The sequence below is a fragment of the Lissotriton helveticus genome, chromosome 5_1, assembly GCF_964261635.1.
Source record: "Lissotriton helveticus chromosome 5_1, aLisHel1.1, whole genome shotgun sequence".
NCBI lineage: Eukaryota > Metazoa > Chordata > Amphibia > Caudata > Salamandridae > Lissotriton > Lissotriton helveticus.
Window position 1 is genome coordinate 1,101,303,430 of NC_136065.1, and position 18,559 is coordinate 1,101,321,988.

At 47.5% G+C, this 18,559-nt stretch overlaps 1 protein-coding gene across 1 annotated transcript in view; it reads left to right on the forward strand.

The window, feature by feature from the left end:
• CFAP58 (cilia and flagella associated protein 58) overlaps window positions 1-18,559 on the forward strand; it is a 702,265-nt gene that overhangs the window by 236,058 nt on the left and 447,648 nt on the right. The window contains exon 6 of the mRNA XM_078641175.1: window positions 13,886-14,023. Coding sequence (XP_078497301.1) covers window positions 13,886-14,023 — 138 coding nt within the window. The remainder of the gene's footprint in view (window positions 1-13,885; window positions 14,024-18,559) is intronic.

Genomic DNA, 18,559 nt, shown 5'->3' on the forward strand with positions numbered 1-18,559 from the left:
TTATGGAGTGATAATGGCCCCCACTTTGTAGCCAACGTTATCCAGCTCATCCTAAATGGGCTGGGTATCAAACAGAAATTCCACGCAGTCTTCCACCCTCAATCTGCTGGGCTGGTCGAACGACACAACGCCACACTAAAGCTTAAACTGGCCAAAATAGTGGCTACGACGGGCCTGAAATGGCCAGACGCCCTCCCATTGGCATTGCTATCGATGCGCTCTACCCCCACCCGACATCACTTAACCCCTTATGAAGTTGTCTTCGGTCGACCCATGAGCGTCTGGTCTGCCCCGAAACCAACGTCCATTCATGACGTTCCGGATGTCCTAATGTCTGATTATCTGTACAAATTGACTGAAACTTTGTCTGTCCTTCATCAGCAGGTGCGGCAGGCCATCCCCGATGCTTCCAGGGGTCCGGGTCACGCCATCCAGCCGGGGGACTTCGTGCTGATCCGAAACTTTCAGCGATCAAAGAGTTTGGAACCCCGGTGGACGGGCCCCTGGCAAGTGCTGATCACCACTCGGACCGCACTTCGAGTGGAGGGGAAGAAACACTGGCTGCACGCTCATCACTGCAAAAAGGTCTCTCCAGCCCTGGCCACGACAGACACCGTCAACACCCAAGAAGAGCTCCTGAACCGGGACCGACCATCGTTGAACTGCTACCCGGATACAAAGACACTTGAACTTTCAAAACATCCTGACCCCACTGTGCCATCTCGAGAAGGGTATTTCCTGCGTCGAAAGGAGGGAGCTTCGGCTAAGTAGGCCACGGACTAGGTTAAAGAATCTCAGAACGGTGACCCAAACTACCAAGGGTTACCTGGAGAGAAGCTAAAACTGAGTCTGTGGTCCTGCCCACTACCGAGCACCTTGAAGACGAAGATGATGGAAGCGCCAGATAAGAAGATGATGGAAGCGCCAAACAAGAAGCCGACTGAGACAACAGGAAATACCCGCTACAGAAATCTGAGAACAGACAGACTCCATAGCTCAAAGACAATTGCACTCTTCACCGTAATCCTCCTCTGTTTTCTCCTCATGACTACGCTCTGGATTATGGAAGAACACACACCTGCTCACGAAACATTCCTAACCACTGCTCAGCCTACCACCATGAAGGAACATTATCTAATTTCGCTCTCTCCTCAACTAAGAGAGAGGCGAAAGGAGTTTTGGAACAACTCTTTCGTGCAGCTACTTCACCAGCACAATCTTGCCACCAACGCCACCAACTGCTGGATCTGTGGGTTGCTACCCCATGCCACTGGACATTCAATACCATTCATCCCTTCACCCTTCTCCGTCCACGGCTCCTGCCTTGCCTGGCTGATCCTCCTGCAAGAGAGCTATACGGAAAATGCCACCTCCAGCAGAGCTGCAGCACATTCTTCTCATGGGGCCGGGCGAAACAAGACAAAGACACACTTCTGCCCGCTGACCCCCAGCGACTCAATCCAAATGGACATTCCGGCCAAAGAACGAATCGAAATGCAGGTGTTCAACAATCCAACCAGACCCACCTTCTCCTATCTGCGGAAATGAACGGCTGCCACTCTGACTGTAGCCCTGACGGTCATCAACGTCACAGGCCACATGTGTGTAGAAGGACGTGGGACACAGCTGGTGGGTCACAGCGCTTGCCGCTTTACCAGAACTTTGGACTCCACGGATCCACCTTCCTTTGTGTCATCCCCAAACATGTATTTCATCTGTGGCACGAAGGCCTACACCTGGCTCCCCAAAGGCTGGGGGGGCACTTGCTACATCTCCTTCGTCCTTCCTCCAACTTATGTGGCCCCAGCGAATCACCACAGGCAAAAACGAGCAAAAGACGTTGAGCAAGCCGACTCAACAGGAGCACAGTTCCTCGATGCTATGAAAGGACTCGTCCCCCTCTGGGGCCCGATGGCAAACAGCCGTGCCATCCGACATTTGACTCAGGCAGTCGAGACAACCATGAACATCACAGCGGGCATCTTTGCCAACAACACTGCCGAGCTCCAAGCGGTCCGTTTGGTGGCTCTTCAGAACCGCCTCGTTCTAGATGTGGTTCTGGCGGACCGTGGAGGAGCATGCCGCATTATTGGGGCCAGCTGTTGTACATACATACCGGACAACTCACCCTCAGTGTACAAAGCCATCGAACATCTTCACAGACTCTCCTCGGAAGTTCACCAAGAGCAAGAAGAATGGTCGCTTGGTGGTTGGTTCTGGGACACCATCAAAAGTTGGGGCTGGAGACTGCTCACCATTATCCTGATTCCCGTAGTTGTAATATGTGGCCTATGCTTAGGGATTCAATGTTTGCCACCTATGTGTTCTTTATGTGCGAGTTGTATTTTTCCCAAAACTGTGGACATTGGAAGCGAACACATGAGGGCATTATATGATGCCGAAGTTAGGAATTTGATGAAAATTGACATTGAGTAAGCAAGTTGGCTAGATATGTTGAAAAGGGAGGACTGTTAAAAGTTAGGCTGAAAACCGTCAACATTATCGGCGCCCTCTTGCTCTCCTTAAACCTTTTGTGCGCGTAAAACAGCCGCCATTTTGGACACCATGGCTTCCCCGCTCTCGCCGAGAGCCAGCGCGTCTCTCTCTCTCTCTCCTAACTTCGCTGGCAACCCCCCCCCTGCTTGCACCTGCCTTGAGTCATAAACCCCTCTTCGGCACTGCTCTGCCCCAGGCTCTCATCCTGTTCCCAGCGCGACATCTCCCTGCTTCCCCGTCATGACCTCCGGCCCTTTTGATGCAAACCCCTTTTCCCCGTGTGCCCGTCTGTCTTCCCCGTTCCCAGGCCGACACCTAGCTCTGCCGATACCATTCTCTTGCCCCTCCCCATACAATAGGAAGCTTCCCTCCTCAAAGGACCCCCGAGATGATCAAAGCCCCCCCCCATCCCACGAGATCCGATCGAAACCCGCACACTCCGTGAATCGGCGGAATACCCAGCTGCGCAATGATCATCACCTGTTGTGAACGGGGCGGGGACTTCCACTGTAGCCTTGCATGGGAACGGGCTGGGAAGGGGGGATTCTGAGGATGTCTTTCCGTACATCAAAGTATCGACGAGAATGTGTTACATGTAATAAAGAGATAAACTCGTGTATAAGAGGCCAGGCCTCCGGGATGCAGTTAGAGCACATCAGAACGATACCTTCTGTCCGTTTTCGTTGTGTTCTCCTCCGGAGCGAATAAAAACCTTGTTTCCTGCCTTCCAGTCTCCAGCGCCTGCCTCTTCAATAGTTTAACTTCTTTGTGGGTTCAAGAGGCGACATCGCCGGGCAATAATTAAGGATCTTATATTCTGGTTGGTAGTGCCCCCCCAGTTTGTATTTTTCCACAAGCATGCACCTCTCCACCCAAAATGGCAGCGCCGGGTTTGAGAGAATAGCGGCGTGTCCCACGGGGCACATGTTGGTGCCCGGGACGAGGAGTGAAGCGGGGAGCTGCTGGGTGGCCCGGCCCACAGCCCCGACGAACAGAGGTGCAACCACTGCGGTGAAGCTAAGGGCTGTGGATTGCTAGCGTGCTCCAACCTCCGGCCGTGGTACTGCCTGAGGCCTTGCTGAACGGCGACTGCGGACCATCGCATGGGCGTCCCTGGGCTGCTGACCTGCGGGGCTTAACCGGGCCTCGGCGGGCACGTTAGCAGAGCTGCGCTGTGGATCTGAGGTGAGGTGACTGCTAGCATACTCTGATGCCTGCTGTGCTTGGTGCTCTGGAGGATGCTTTGCTTGTTTGTGGTGACCATGAGGCCTCCCCTTCCCACCGGCCTTGAGTGCTGCGGCTGCTGCATGAGTCTGCCCTGAGCTGCGGGGGTACGGCGCAGCAGCGAAGAGCGTGTCCACCTGGGGCTGGTGTGTTGGGGCCTTCTCATTGACTGGTGGCCCGCACATCGCCTCTTTCTTCCTCCCTTGGTTGTCTGTGCCCTCACGATTGGATAGACTGTGGATGCTCTAAAGGAGTGCAAAGGAACCCAGAGTCAGAGTGTGCATACTCTTGACATGCGAGGACTTGCAAAACATAGCCCTCCCTCAACTGCTACTGCAGACCCACAGTACTTGGACACAGGAGGAAGGCTTCTCAGATTCCTGGCTCACTGTGGGGCAGAATTAACACATCTTTGCACCAGGCACATAGATCACCATTTAACTGACATGGGGAAGGCAGAAAACCAGCAGTCCTGCCTTACTTTCGAGGCGAAACAGACGCCCAACCCCTCACAGCATGTGCACTCCGACACTGAGCAGGAGTCGCTGCCTCAGACTGAAAAATCCTTGGAAGCTACCGTTCTGACTATGCAGCAAAGCCTACAGTTGATAGATGGCAAGATCAACACCCTCAATATCCTCATGGACACCATGGCTGCCAAACTTGACAAGCATGCCGCCTGCCTCGCTACTGCGTGTCAACGCATATCTTGACCTGAAGACGACCTACTCGTAAACAGCTGAACATGGAAAACATTTTAGCTGTCATCCAGGCCAAGAACGAGGACTTGGAGGGACGCTAGCGCCGCAAAAACTTGTGCATAATGACATTCCAGAGTCCACAAATACTGGCTGCCTAGAAAACTATGTGAAGAAAATGCTAAGAGAGGTGTTTGGAAGAGAGCAAATGTCGGCAGTACTAATTGCAGAACATGCTTACAGATGCCTGCAAGTGCGGTCTCCGCCAGGGCCCCCTAGGCCAATCATCGCAAAACTCCTGAATTATAGAGATCGGGATGCTGTACTATGCTTTTCTTGAGAAAAGGGAGCCACACAATACCAGGGTAATGTGATCACTTTTTATCCCGACTTCACCGTGACCATGCAAGGAGCGCATAGGGAATGCATCCCAGCAAAAATAAAACTGCAGACCTTGGGTCTCTCTTATGCCATGTTGTATCCTGCTCACCCGAGAGTAGACCACGAGGGTACGGAGACCATATTCACCTCTCTGGAAGAAGTCACAGACTTCATCAAGAATCAGGGGTGGAGCCATCGCACCTTTCCACGTTCCGATACAGATAGTATGGATTCTGGGGACTAATGTACTTTACCTAAAGCCACCAAAATCTCTTGTAGATAAGTTGTAAGATGTCTGGTGATTTGCATGGTCCTTTGTTATATACTGTATACTTATAAACTTGTGAGCCTGGAATTGCAGGGCCTGTTGTGGCCAGTTGATAATCCAATAGGCAGCCCTACGCTATAGCACATAGCATAAAATGTCGTACTAGATAACATTCAATGACGTATAATTAATACTAGGGGTTGCTCTCCCTCATGATAATCTGCTCAATGACCCGGCAATGATTATTAATTTCCTGGCCCCCTCTGTTTCTTCAGAGGGTAGATTGTATCTCGCTCCCCCCGAGACGGTACACCCCGTTGGGCTAAGATGTGCGTAACAGTTTATATTGTTCCTCCAGTACTAATGTGTGTTTCAATGTATTGTGAGTTTTTATTGCATTGGGTATGGCTTTGGCAAGTTCTTTACGCTGAAGTGGGAGAGGGGTGGATATACTGTTCCTTTGTTGAGACTCAGTGTACATGCTACCTAGCAATTGAATATACTGAGACGCTCCTTGCCTCGCGGACCCCACACCCGTCATGACGATGCAGACAGAGAGGGGGATGAGTGCAGTTGGTGGTTGCCTCAATCTGGTCACCTGGAACATACAGGAGACACATCTTATTGTGCAATTGGCCGCCAGGGTCGCGATGAGGTCGGCACAGACAAGCCTGGCCTCCTCTTATTCCTCCTATTCTAGGGGAGTTCTCATCCTGGTCCATAGAGGTACCCCCTTTAGTGCGCTCCATTCCGAGTCGGACGATCAAGAAAGATACATCATTTGGCAGGGCAACTGTGGTGGGACAGAACTGACCCTAATCAACATATATGGTTCTAACATTGCCAACCCCGAAATATACACCACTCTCTGCACCCGAATATATGACCTACAACCATCCACTAACCTCTGGGGTGGATACTTTAACTTCCCACTAGACCCTCACATGGACAGATCTGCCGTAGCCTTGGGACAGGATCGCCAGGTGCCCAAAGTACTCATAGGCACATGCATCAAAGGATTTTGCGATCGCAAACGGTGGGAATCGCAAAAATCCGCCGTTTGTGATCGCAAAATCTGCTTTTGGAATGCATGAAGGGTGAAGGCCCTCGCAATTTGAGAATTCACAAATATTTGCAAATTCTCAAATTGCGATTTTCCTTAAATGCAATGCATGAAACTTTAAAAAATTGCGATTTTGCAATTAGGGGGAGCAAATTACCATGAGGTTGAACCTCATGGTAATTTGCGAAAACTTTGAAAAATGCACTTTTGTGCATTTTTCAAAGTTTCATGTTGTGCACAGATTGATTTCAGGGGTGCAACAGGGTGTCCTTTGGACACCCCTGCACCCTTGAAATCGCATTCTCAATTTGCGATTCGCTAATTGCGAATCGCAAATTGAGAATGCCTTCTCATTCATTCCTATGGGCCTCTAGGCCCATAGGAATGAATGGGGAGGTATTCCTTAATTGCGACTCTCAAATTGCGAGTCGCAATTAAGGAATATTAAAAAATCGCAATTTTTTTTGCAATTTCTTAATGCATTGCATTGCAATTCCTTAATTGCGATTCCTTATTTTTCTCAATTAAGGAATCGCAAAATGCAATATTGATGCATGTGCCTGTTATAGAGGGAATGGGAGACTTCCGACTAGCAGATGTGTGTCAAGTTTGCCACCCAGGAGGCCGAGAAGCCGCATTCATCTCTACTGCGCACAAGATGTGGTCACAACTGGATTACTGGTTGGTGTCCGAGGAGGCCAACGTATGGGTGGTGGACGTTTGTCACCTACCCCGAATGCTGTCGGATCACTTTCCCGTTTTCCTGTCTCTGGCGCTATCATCCAGGGCACCTCAGCTGTTTCAAAGGAGATTGCAGGCCACCGCCCTTTTAGATGCGGTTTTTAGAGACGGGGTGGGAAAGGGAACTATAGAATATTTCGATGAAAACAAAGGCTTGGTCGTGGTAGCCAGCGTCCTGTAGGAAGCCTTCAAGGTCACCATCCGTTGTGCCTGTATAGGGCTCTGTGCTGGGGTGTTGCAGTCCGTTCGCTCTCGCCTGCACTCTCTTGAAAATACCCTGCAGACACTAGAGAGGGCTTATCAGACCATTCGGATCCCAAGACGCTAGCAGACATAGAACACATTTGACAGAATACACCAAGGTGGCAGACCAAGAGATCCGCTAACTGTCCAAGTGCTGGGTGGTACAGGCTTATAGGGAGGGGAGGAGTCGGCCCTGGCATAGCCTAGCAGCCAGAATTCGGGACGCTCTGGATGCGCCACATGTACTAACCATTACCACCCTGGATGGGGAACAATGTCATGAATCCCGGGTGTCCCAAAATAGCTTTGTTGATTTTTATGCACACCTATACAGCGCACGTCCCTCTGCGAATGAGTGTGAAACAACAATGTATCTGAATGATATTGCACTGGTGTGCTGTTGCCAGGGCAGCGGGAAATTCTGTACCAGCCAATATCGGCAGAGGAGGTTGGTGACACCATACATGTATTACCAAATGGGAAAATGCCTGAAGGTGATGGCCTTCCTGGCACATTTCATAAGTTTTTGCACAGATACTTATACCCCACCTCATGGAGATGTTCCAGGAGTTGTATGAGACCACTCGCTGCCTCCTACCCAGCGGGAGGCATTGTTAATTGCACTACTGAAACCAGGCAAATCGCCCGAGAAGGTTGATTCATGTCGTCCACTATTATTAATCAACACTGACGTCAAAATCCTCGCAAAAAGCATTGCATCCCGACTGCAACCCCTGTTGCCATCCATGGTCCTACCAGACCAGGCGGGATTTGTCCCCTCACGATCCATCACTCACAACCTCTGTTTGCTACATGCAGTTTTGCATCAATTAAACCCATCATTGCCAGCCGCGCAGCCTTCCTTGATGCTGCGAAGGCGTTCGATTCTGTACATTGGCCATACTTGTTCACTGTACTGACTCGGATGGGAGTACCGCCGACCTTCATATTCTGGATCTGCCTACTATACTCCGATCCAATTGCTCGAGTCCGGGTGAATTACATAATGTCCGACCCCATGCCTATCTGTAGGGGAACGCAGCAGGGATGGCCGCTTTCCCTGATTCTATTTGCCTTAGCACTGGAGCCCCTCGCTTGCATCGTCAGACAAAAACACTTGTCTGCAGCCCTATGCTTTTGTCAACGCCCCCTGAACATCTCCCTATATGCAGATGATATGGTGGTGTATGTGAGAGACCCAAGGGTGGACCTGGATCTAACGGTGCTTGAGTATGTTAAATATGAATAGTACTCTGGCCTGAGCATTAACTGATCCAAATCAGTCATCTTCCCGCTGATCCCTGCCACAGCACCCCATGTACTAGAATACCCATTAGAGTGATGTACGGTACCACTGAAATACTTGGGCGTATGGATACATCAAGACCCTGAAGTCGTGATCCGCCAAAATGGTCCGCTGCTATCTCGAAACTGCAAGATCAGGTGGCCCGCTGGAGCCGCCTCCCTCTGTCGCTAGTGGACTGGCTGGCACAAAATGGTCGTGTTACCCAAGTTTTTATACTATTTTATAAATATTCCCATTCCATTGACACAGGCCTTCTTTAAATTGTTACAATCCTGCTTGATGACCCTAACTTGGGCTGGTACACAAGGGAGGGATAGCTGGCAGACGCTCACATGCACCTTCATCCATGGAGGATTTAACACCCCGGATTTTTACCTATATTACTTGTGCGCCCAGGCCATTTTACCCACTACTGGTTTCACACCCAACGATACATGTCCTACACCGCTATCAAACACGATTAAGCTTACCCAATCCCTCTTACTGCTGTCCTACCGCATGTATCACCGACAACTACGCTTAAGATAATCAGCCCATTAAACAGCACGACCAGAGTATGGCAGGCATTAGCTGCACATGCGGGTAAGACTCCATTGTATGCTCCGTCCTTGCCCCTACTACTCCACCCATGATCCTTATCGGTCATGAGGAAGCATGGGGCACCAGCCATACTAAGGGAGTGGGGCTGCAGGTCATGGGGGACTCATTCCCGGACGGATCCTTCATCACGTCCATGGAGTTTGTGGGGGTATCGGGACTTCACACCCCTACAAAATGTTGTGTATTACAGATTGGGAGCAGCTATGAAAACCTTATACCCCACCTTTCCACAGGGACCACCTGCACTTCGATCCTTTCAGACCCTACTCTCATGTACAGACCGGAAAAACTCGTCACCAGACTATAGGACCCTTCCCAGACAGAACACAGTGGGTTTCAACAGGCACGGCCAGAGATAAAAGGAACGAGGCCCTAGACGACCCATTGACTCAGACAGAATGGGAATTCTGCTGTACTCTATTAGACAAACTCACGTCCAATTGCAATCTCAGGATCATACATTTTAAATATCGGCAGCAGGCCATTTACTCCCCCCTTCAACTGTACAAATTTGGGCTGCGGACGGAAGTGTCCTTTGTGCGATCTGGGCATGCTGAGGGAGATTGTTTCCATCTGGCGTGACTATGGAACCCGGCGGCTCAGTACTGGACACACGTCACACAAACTATATCGACGATGGTAGAGGAGCACTTGGACAGCTCGCCCAAGGTGTGCCTGTTAGGCCCTAGTTGTCAAATCCCTCCAACCCACGAATCACAAACTAGTAGCAGTGTCACTGTTGTCATCCAAACACAGAGTGTCAATGTGTTGGGGCGGGAGGAGGGTAACAAAACACACAGACTGTCTCCAATACCTGGCATATTGTAAGACTCAGCTTGAAACATAGCCGAGGAACTTCCTCCTTTGTCAAGGCCGAAAGACTTGTGGGGTCCATATATGACTCCTATCTGATGTCCAGCACCGCAGAGTAAGGTGACTCACCGGAATGTAACAATACAAATGTGTACGGTGGGGGGTTGGGAGGATACGGGAGTGATTGCAATATGATATTTACGGGGGTGCTATGCCAGAGTCTCTTTGTGGGATTTTGGCATTGGAAAAAACTTTAAATAAAAAAATATACCAAAAGAAAGGGGGGGGTTTGGGGTGACCAACAACAAAAGGCACTTGTCTACTTAAAGAAAGTTTGAGACAAATATAGGGCAACAAATAGATAGATGATGCCTTATGCAAAGCTGTAAAAGTGGGTTGTAGTTTGATCAATAGATTTACAGGTATACTATTCAGTTATGCAATTTATCGGTGGAGATAAATTTAGCTTTTTTCCGAATTTTGGGATACACCAGTGTGGCTTGAATTTGTTCTTCCTTTCTATCAAACCGCCAACATTTTTACTTAAAAAACACTACTTTGTGCATAATCCCATATGGTATTTCATTTATGAATAAGCACTCAATTCTTTTTTTTAATTGTCCTCTCTCTGTTCAACACCCGATTTATGAGTGAGAACAATACATGTGTATTGATGTATGGCAACATACATATTTGACACACCGTCCTTCAGTGAAAAAGTGAGCTATGCCCTTTCTGTGAACATGAAAGCCACCTGCATGACTGACCTCATCAGGCACAGAGATAGAGACATCCATCAACAGGATGCTCTTAGTGTACCACAGAACAAGAACTCAACCCCTTCGGAAACAATGGGTATAGCCGAAGCGGGCAACTTGCCCGAATGTAAAGAGTGAAGCCATCAAATGCACGTAGCAATTATCTAAAAGTAGATCAAGGTGAGCGAAGCACCAGACATCCAGTATCATGATAGGAGCTGACCATGCTTATTAGTTCTCAGTATCACCATTTGAGATGGGCAATGAGCGAATGACAGACCATGATCAGACAGCTGCGCAAGTTAGCTCCCCTTCTTTCTTTGTCCATGCTCCGTATGATTGTCTCTGCTAGAATCATTTCGAGATTGGATTATGGGAATGCTCTCTATTTAGGTCTGCCTAAAACCTTGACCAATAGATTGCAGGTTGTCCTGAATGATGCTGCGCGACTAACTTTCAGGCTACCAAGAAGAACCCATGCCACCCCTTTATTGCTTAAGCTACATTGCTCCCTATTGAGCAGAGGGTGGAGTTCAAAAGCTTATGCACATCCCACAAGGCAATCTATGGGCAAACCCCCGCCTATATTAAAGAACGTCTGGAGATCTATAACCCCAAACGAACACTTAGGTCTTCTGCTACCCAGTTGTTGGTCTGCCCTCGATATAAGCTAGCAACTAAGGGAGGGAGATCTTTTTCGGTTTTGGTTCCACAGATATGGAACAAACTACCAGAACCGCTCCGGAGAGAAGCAATCTCCTGCGTTTTAGGAAGCTGCTAAAAACGCTTCTATTTAAAGAGGCGTTTGGCCCACTTAAATAGTATTGTATTGTGGGCCTCTCTTACGCTCTGAATCATTGCTGTCTGTCATCGGTCTTGAGCGCCTAGAGACCTGCAGGTGATTTGGCGCTATATAAACCGAAGTTAACATAACATAACATAACATATGTTAGCGCCGTTCCCTTAAATACTTTATATATTCTTCCTTTTAGGTCGATATATTTTATACGATCAAAATCGCAACTTTGTAATAGTGAAATTAAAATAGAACTACACCGAATGAGTTATTTATCTAATGATTAAAATATCAGCACCATTTTTGTTAGATAATAGAACTTGAAAGTAACAACATAGAGGTTACAGTGCTTAATTTGTAAAATAAAGAGTGCTGATGCCCGAAGATCTACTACGAAGACCGCTGCCGGTGTAATTGAATGTCAGCTCACAAAATACTTAGGCTACGCAGTCTTAAATCCACCTTCTGCTTCTTGAATCTACTACCAGACACTCCCGGACTAAAAATCTCACTCTTCCAGCTTCCTGCTTTCTTCCTTTGTGAGGGTTTTGCCGTCTTTCTTGTCATTTTTCTGATATGTGTGTTTTTCCCTCAATTACACTCAGTAAGTACCTGATGCAGAAAAATAAGTGCTGGTCCACAAAAATAAGTGCTGGTGGCCCGCACAGGCAGGCGAGCTGGGCCAAGGCATGTGGCGCAAATATTCCAAGGGACGCAGCAGGGAGCTGCTTGACTTGATTACATTCAAACAGCAGCTTGTCCATCCCACTTGGTCTCAATCGGGTCCTGTTAAAGACATTGAGCCTTATTTATGAAGGCTTGCAACACTTTTAATCTTTTCCATGCTCATGACGAGCTCGTCATGAGGCACGGTGCTCCGGTGCTCATGACGAGCTCAGCTCGTCATGAGCTGTGGAACTCTCAGGTGCGGGGAGAATTCCCCTGCTGTGCTGAGCGTTCCACAGGAGCCAGTGCACCTGTGACAAGCTCAACTCGTCATGAGCACAGGAGTGCCGTGCCTCATGACGAGCTGAGCTCGTCATGAGCATGCGGGCGCTGTGCGCGCCTCCCTCCCCCCCAGCAGAGCGGGGGAATTACCCTCGCAGCGAAGGGGTTAACCAGCCGTTGTGTCACTTTTTGTGACACAACAGTAGTGTAAATAATGCACCACATTGCGCAATATTTACAAAGTGACATATATAAGCAGATGCGTCACTTTGTAAATGCCTGTGCTACATTAAACCTGCGTCAGGTATAATGTATGCCGGGTGGGCGTTCCCACGTGATAAAGTCTCATAGAAGTGGCATCGGGAAATCTATCAGATTTCACTGCGCCACTTCTACAACGCTACTGCGTCACAACCTTATGCCTGCCTCACAGCAGGCGTAAGGGTGATGCAGGGCACTGGGACTAGGCCTCCCCCATGCATTGCTGGAGTTGCTTCATGCTTATGACACAACTCCAGCAATTCATGGGTCTTACACCGACAGATGCGTGTATGTCATTCCTTTCAACATGGTGCGCCGTACAATAAATACGGAGCATCCATCATGTCGTAAGGAGGGCGCACTGAAAAGTGTTGCATCTCTGTTCTTGCGCAGTGATGCAACACTTTTCATAAATGAGGCTGTTTGTAATCAGCACTTAACATACCTCAGCGTAATTGTAAGCACCCAATCATCCTCTCGCCTTCCTCCCTTCTTCCTCACATCTCCCGCTGTCACACCTTAACGACCCTTCACTCCCACAACAAACACCACATTTTCTTTCCGCTCAGGGTGCTGTGCAGGTCAGTTCGATTTAGGGCCGGCCCTGTGCACATACAACCACCGGTTCCAATTAAACACTGTCTTGGGCTAGCGATTACACTCACCTTAGCTGTCCAGGATTGTGCAAACGAGGCTACACACCGTATTTGCGTCAGATTACTCCTGTTTTACATAACTAATTAGCTCCAACAGTCCAACATGCTTCACAAATTGCTGTCAATATTGAATAACACTTGTATTAATCTTAAAGCTATAAACCAGAATGTTTGTAGAAAATCAGGAAATGGAGTGGGTATGTCCTGTTGGCAGCGCATATGCTGTGAATAACATATGAAACAAAATTCCTTGCTGAGATCTGAACAGCGTCTTTGCTTGCCAGCTGATAAAAGGGCCGTCATTTTACGCTCATTTGAAATGATTAGAGAGATTGCTGCCAAATGGAAAATGGTTCTTAAAATATTAATCCACCACCTGCAAGTGAGACCTCTTTACTTCCGAGGCCCGCAGTCCGCTTCAGATGTTGACATTTCCCCTAGCGATTTAGCTCTCGCGTTTGGACGATGTTTGGCAGTTACTGCCGCGATAAGGGGCTATTTACATAAAACGAAAAGCACTCTGCCATGCCGGCTGCGCTGCTCCGGGATTAAAGTTTCAAGGGGAGGGGGTTTATGTATTAGGTTACCATATAGACGTCGAGGTTTTATTAACTACTGTTTCACTCTTGCCAGATCTTAAATGAACGAGTTTCCAAAGAACTGGAGCAATTTCAATTGAAAAATTCAAAACTTCAGCAAGAGAACGAAGGAAACAGCATAGCGAATGAGCAGCTTCTTCAAGAGAACCAGCAGAGGGCGCTAGAGCTCAAAGTAAGTATTACAATGTGAGTTTCGAAATACTTTATCACCTAACGTGCGCTTGCTCTGGGCTATTTACCGCGTACATTTGGGTATAAGAAAGAAGTTGTTTGCCCCTTTAACGATTTTATTGATACACTGTTGTCTTTGCTAATCAGCAATGAAGTATTACAGACGAGGTTCATTTGGTCGCCTGCACTGTGATTGTTTTTTGTTTATTTAGTCTCCTTCACTGTGATTGGATGTGTGGACGGTGGAGTGTGGCATAGCTGGAGGTGCCCTGAAGCCACCTCGCACTGTCATTCAGAATTGGGGCGTGGGTACCCTAGTTACTGTAGAAGGATTTGCCCTCGCAGTGGAAGAACCACACAGTTAGGCCATAAAGACATGGGGCCAGATGTACGACCTTTCCATTTTGCCCCTCGCAAATTGCATCGTTTTGCCACTCGCAATTTGCGACTCGCAAAAATGTAATTTACAACAGTGTCTCAGACACTGTTTGCGATTCCCAATGGGGTCGCAAACGACCTGCCTCATTAATATTCATGAGGCAAGGCGTGCAATTTGCGACCTCATTGGGAATGGCCAGAACTCACAGGGATGGTGGCCTCCTGGGATCAGCAGACCACCATGTCTGTGACTGCATTTTAAATAAAACAGTTTTTTTTTAAATGCAGCCCATTTTCCTTAAAGGAAAACGGGATGCATTTAAAAAAGAAAAATTAAACATTTCTGTTTCATTTTTTAAGAGTAGGCAGTGGCCCCTCTGCCTGCTCCTAAAAAATATTTTCATTACCAGTCACTCAGGGGAAGGGGTCCACTGGGGACCCCTTCCCATTTGCGAGTACCTTGCCACCTTTTTGAAATGGGTGGTAAATTGCGGTCGCAAAACGACCGTACATTAACTTGTGACTCACTATTTGGAATCGATGCCCTTGGCACGCCATTTCCTAATAGCGAGTCACAAAATCTATTTTACGAGTCGGTAGTAGGTTACCGACTCGCAATTCAGGGTTTGTACAAACGGGAGAGCCAATTTTGCAGTTGCAACCTTGCCGATTCCCCATTTGCGACCACAAAAATAGTCGTGCATCAGGCCCCTTATGTTTTCCTACCTCTACAGGCGATTGGCCTTCTTGTGGTTAGGGTCCAGCATTCTGAAGCTTTGTACTACTGTTGTTGATCGAACTTTTATTTATTGCATTGCGGCGATGTTAGGTAAGTCTCTGGCCGGGAAACATCATTTTCAACGAAGGCTTTTCTACGCGTGACGTTTACTACGAGGCACTTACCTCGCAAACGTCTTTTCCACGCGTATGCCTTCAACGACAGTCTTTACCACGCATATACGTTCTGGCTAGGGGGAGGCGTGGAATTCCTTCCAGTCGTTCAGCGTGGGATTGGGGGGTTGGCGGGGGTCGGCTGGGGGGGCCTGGGGGGGTCTCCCCCCCAAAAATAAACAAAGGAGCGGGTTAATTAAATTTAAAAAAAACGCACTTCAGTACCACCGAGGTAAAAGGAAAGTGCCTCCCCCAAAGACGTGCCGTTACGTCAAAATAGTAGTCCTTTTTTAATTTTGGCAGACGTGTTTTGACGCTTGTTTCGATGGTGGATGGAAGTACGGGCTGCTCGTGAAAGACGGGAAGGTGTCAGGTAAGAAAATATTCTTTATTATTTGTGTTTAAACGAAGGTTAAAATGCGTGGTATAATCCTTCGTTGCAAATTCCAGCGTGGTAAAGCCACTTGCGAACTAAAATTCGCGTGGTATTGCCATGCGTGGAACTTGTATTCGTGGTAACATCATATATTCTCTCTGGCCATTATGGATTATTTTTCTCTTAAAAATACTGGTGGTCAAGGGATTGAGAAAAGCCCTCGTTGCATCTTCAGTGTCCAATTACTGAATCCTCTTTAATGTGTCTCCCCGGCCCAGGGATTCCCCCGGCACTCCCCAGTGGTCTGGTGGTTACCCACACTTGCTGCTTTATCACCTCCTCGTCCCAGTATTTTCACCCGGGGTATCCCAGGAGACCCGTGAATGCCCGTATTCCTCCATTTTACAAAGACATAAAAAGGAAGTTATCCTACGAATAGTTAAAAGGAAGGTAAACGTCCCTGAAGAGGCCTCCTGTGTAAATATATACATCCGAGATGCTGGTTTTTCGTTTCAGCAAACAAATGGAAGGCTGGATAACTGCATGTCTTTTAGAAGCGCTTGCAGCGCACTAGGCTTCTGCACACACCCCTGTACCTCGCCGTTGATAAAACATTCGAGAGTATTTACAAATATAAATCATCTTATGCTAAATCGACCGGTACAGTCGGACTGTTAGTTGTGTTATCCAAGAACCAATGGAGGACAGCTTATAAGTTTCTTGAACAAGTCGGGCATTGCTACAGTCCTCGATCTGGGATCCCAGGACCTCCTGAGGGATTTCTCTTCATGAGTAGGACAGTCATTCGGAGGGGATCACGAGTATTTAGTCCAGTCTCTTGTTAGCAGGCGTCCTAAAGACACTTTTTTATTTAATGTAGTTTTTGAATGTGGACCAGGACAGATCAAATGTAGGAGGCATGAATAAGTGTGGTGCGGCTCTTAAAATATGAATCAGTGATCCTTTAAATATTTCTCATACATCTTAGCAGCTGATTAGAGCAATATACACCCTAGACCTAGAAAAGTTTGTTATAGGGACGCATATAGGTCGCCTTCCAAAACCGATGCCTAATGTTGCTGGGTTTGACTCCACCAGGGAGCCATACTTTATTGTCTGGATGGGCCAAATGAATTGAGTTTTGCAAAATACATTCGCTCTGCTAATAGGTTAACGAATAATACTATAACATGAATTGAGAAGGATGTGTGGGCCAAATATACTAAACCCAGGTTGCAATTTGCCCCTGGCCCTGGCATTCTGCACTCGACAAAGCGATTGAGACATTGAATATAGTGAAAGAAAGCATATCGAGGCCGGACGTCCCCCTGAACACATGGAAAAAAGTGATAAATAATCAAGTGTGTGAAATCTCATTTGACCTGGACTGTAAATCCCTTCGATCAAGTCCACTTTTAGACACCCTGAATAGTTCTTACACAGTAGGCAAAGCCCAGGCTTATTTAAGAGACGCTATTACACCATCAGCTCAAAGTAAAATCTTGTCCATGAGACTAATCACCCTAGGAATCGCGGGTTTTAATTCCTGTGTGAGCTCGCATAGGGGAAGCCACTAAATGCAGACTGTGCCCATACAAGAGGGAATCGTGGCTCCACCTGCTATGTTGTTGCCCCAGTCTTATTAAGGAAAGAAGGCGATTACTGCGTCCGATTTGCTCCACCAATGGAACAAAATCCTGTAGCGAAGCATCAGCCATGTTTTTTTTCGCAAACAGCATGATGATCCAAGCCAGACTGGGGAAATGTATCCATCATATTAGGACTGCCTTAAAACTGGCAAATGAATGTAATAAAACTCTGGAGAAGATCATTACAAACCCAGCGCAAGGATGCTGAGGTGGCCTATTCCGTGCATCGATGCTTGTCGGCACTTCCAACATCCCAGCCAGGAAAACCCCTCTCATGGTGAATGGTCTAGAGGCCAAGGGGAAGGAATCATTACCTGACAATGCCACCCATAGAACAACATGGGAGCCAGGGCCACTTTCAAAGCCACACCTCCATAAACACAAACTCTGGGGAAGACCGACTTCGGTGGAACTTGGGGAGGGGAGTCAAACTTTTTTTTATCAAAATGCATTTTAAACCTCTGTTACAAATAATAGTTTTTAATTATTGTTCTAGCTGCAATATGATGAGCACTTTTCACTGTAATGATTTTAATTAATTGTACAGTTAATAAATACTTACACATTTGCCACAAGTAGTTTGCAAACTAACCTGTGTGCAAATAGTTCAGGTCTCAATCCAACACCCCTCACCATTACCTACAAGGAAGTTGGCCTGCCTGGGTCAGCAGACCACCATGTCTGTGATCGCATTTCAATAAAAACAATCTCCTTAATGGTAACAGGTCAGCATTTAATGGAAAAACTTCCAAAGTTTTTTTTCACATTCACAAAGGGTAAAGGGTGCCAGGGAGACAGACCCCCTTCCCCTTTGTTATTGTGTTTCCACCCCAACTTGGAGTGGGTAACCTCTCAATGATTTTTTCAACTGGATTTTGATCACAAAACATGGATACATCACGTTACGAACTGCTAATTTGAAGGGGTACCCGAAACATGCCTCTTTCAGATAGCGATTCATAATGCATTCTTAAACTATTTGATCAATTCGGTAACCAAATCGCAGAATGTTTTTTTTTACATGTCAGTGAGCAATTTAATGTTCGTAAATCCTGTGATTTACCAAATCTCAGCTGTTTCCCACTGGTAAATGGCTTTGTACATCTGACCCTGAATCCTGATTTAGGTCTTTGGACCCTTGGGGAGAATACTGTTCAATAACCTGATTGTTGATAGTGATAATAAACCATTTTGGTGACAGTAATGTCTGAATGACTTTTAACCTCCCTTTTCAGCTTCTGGA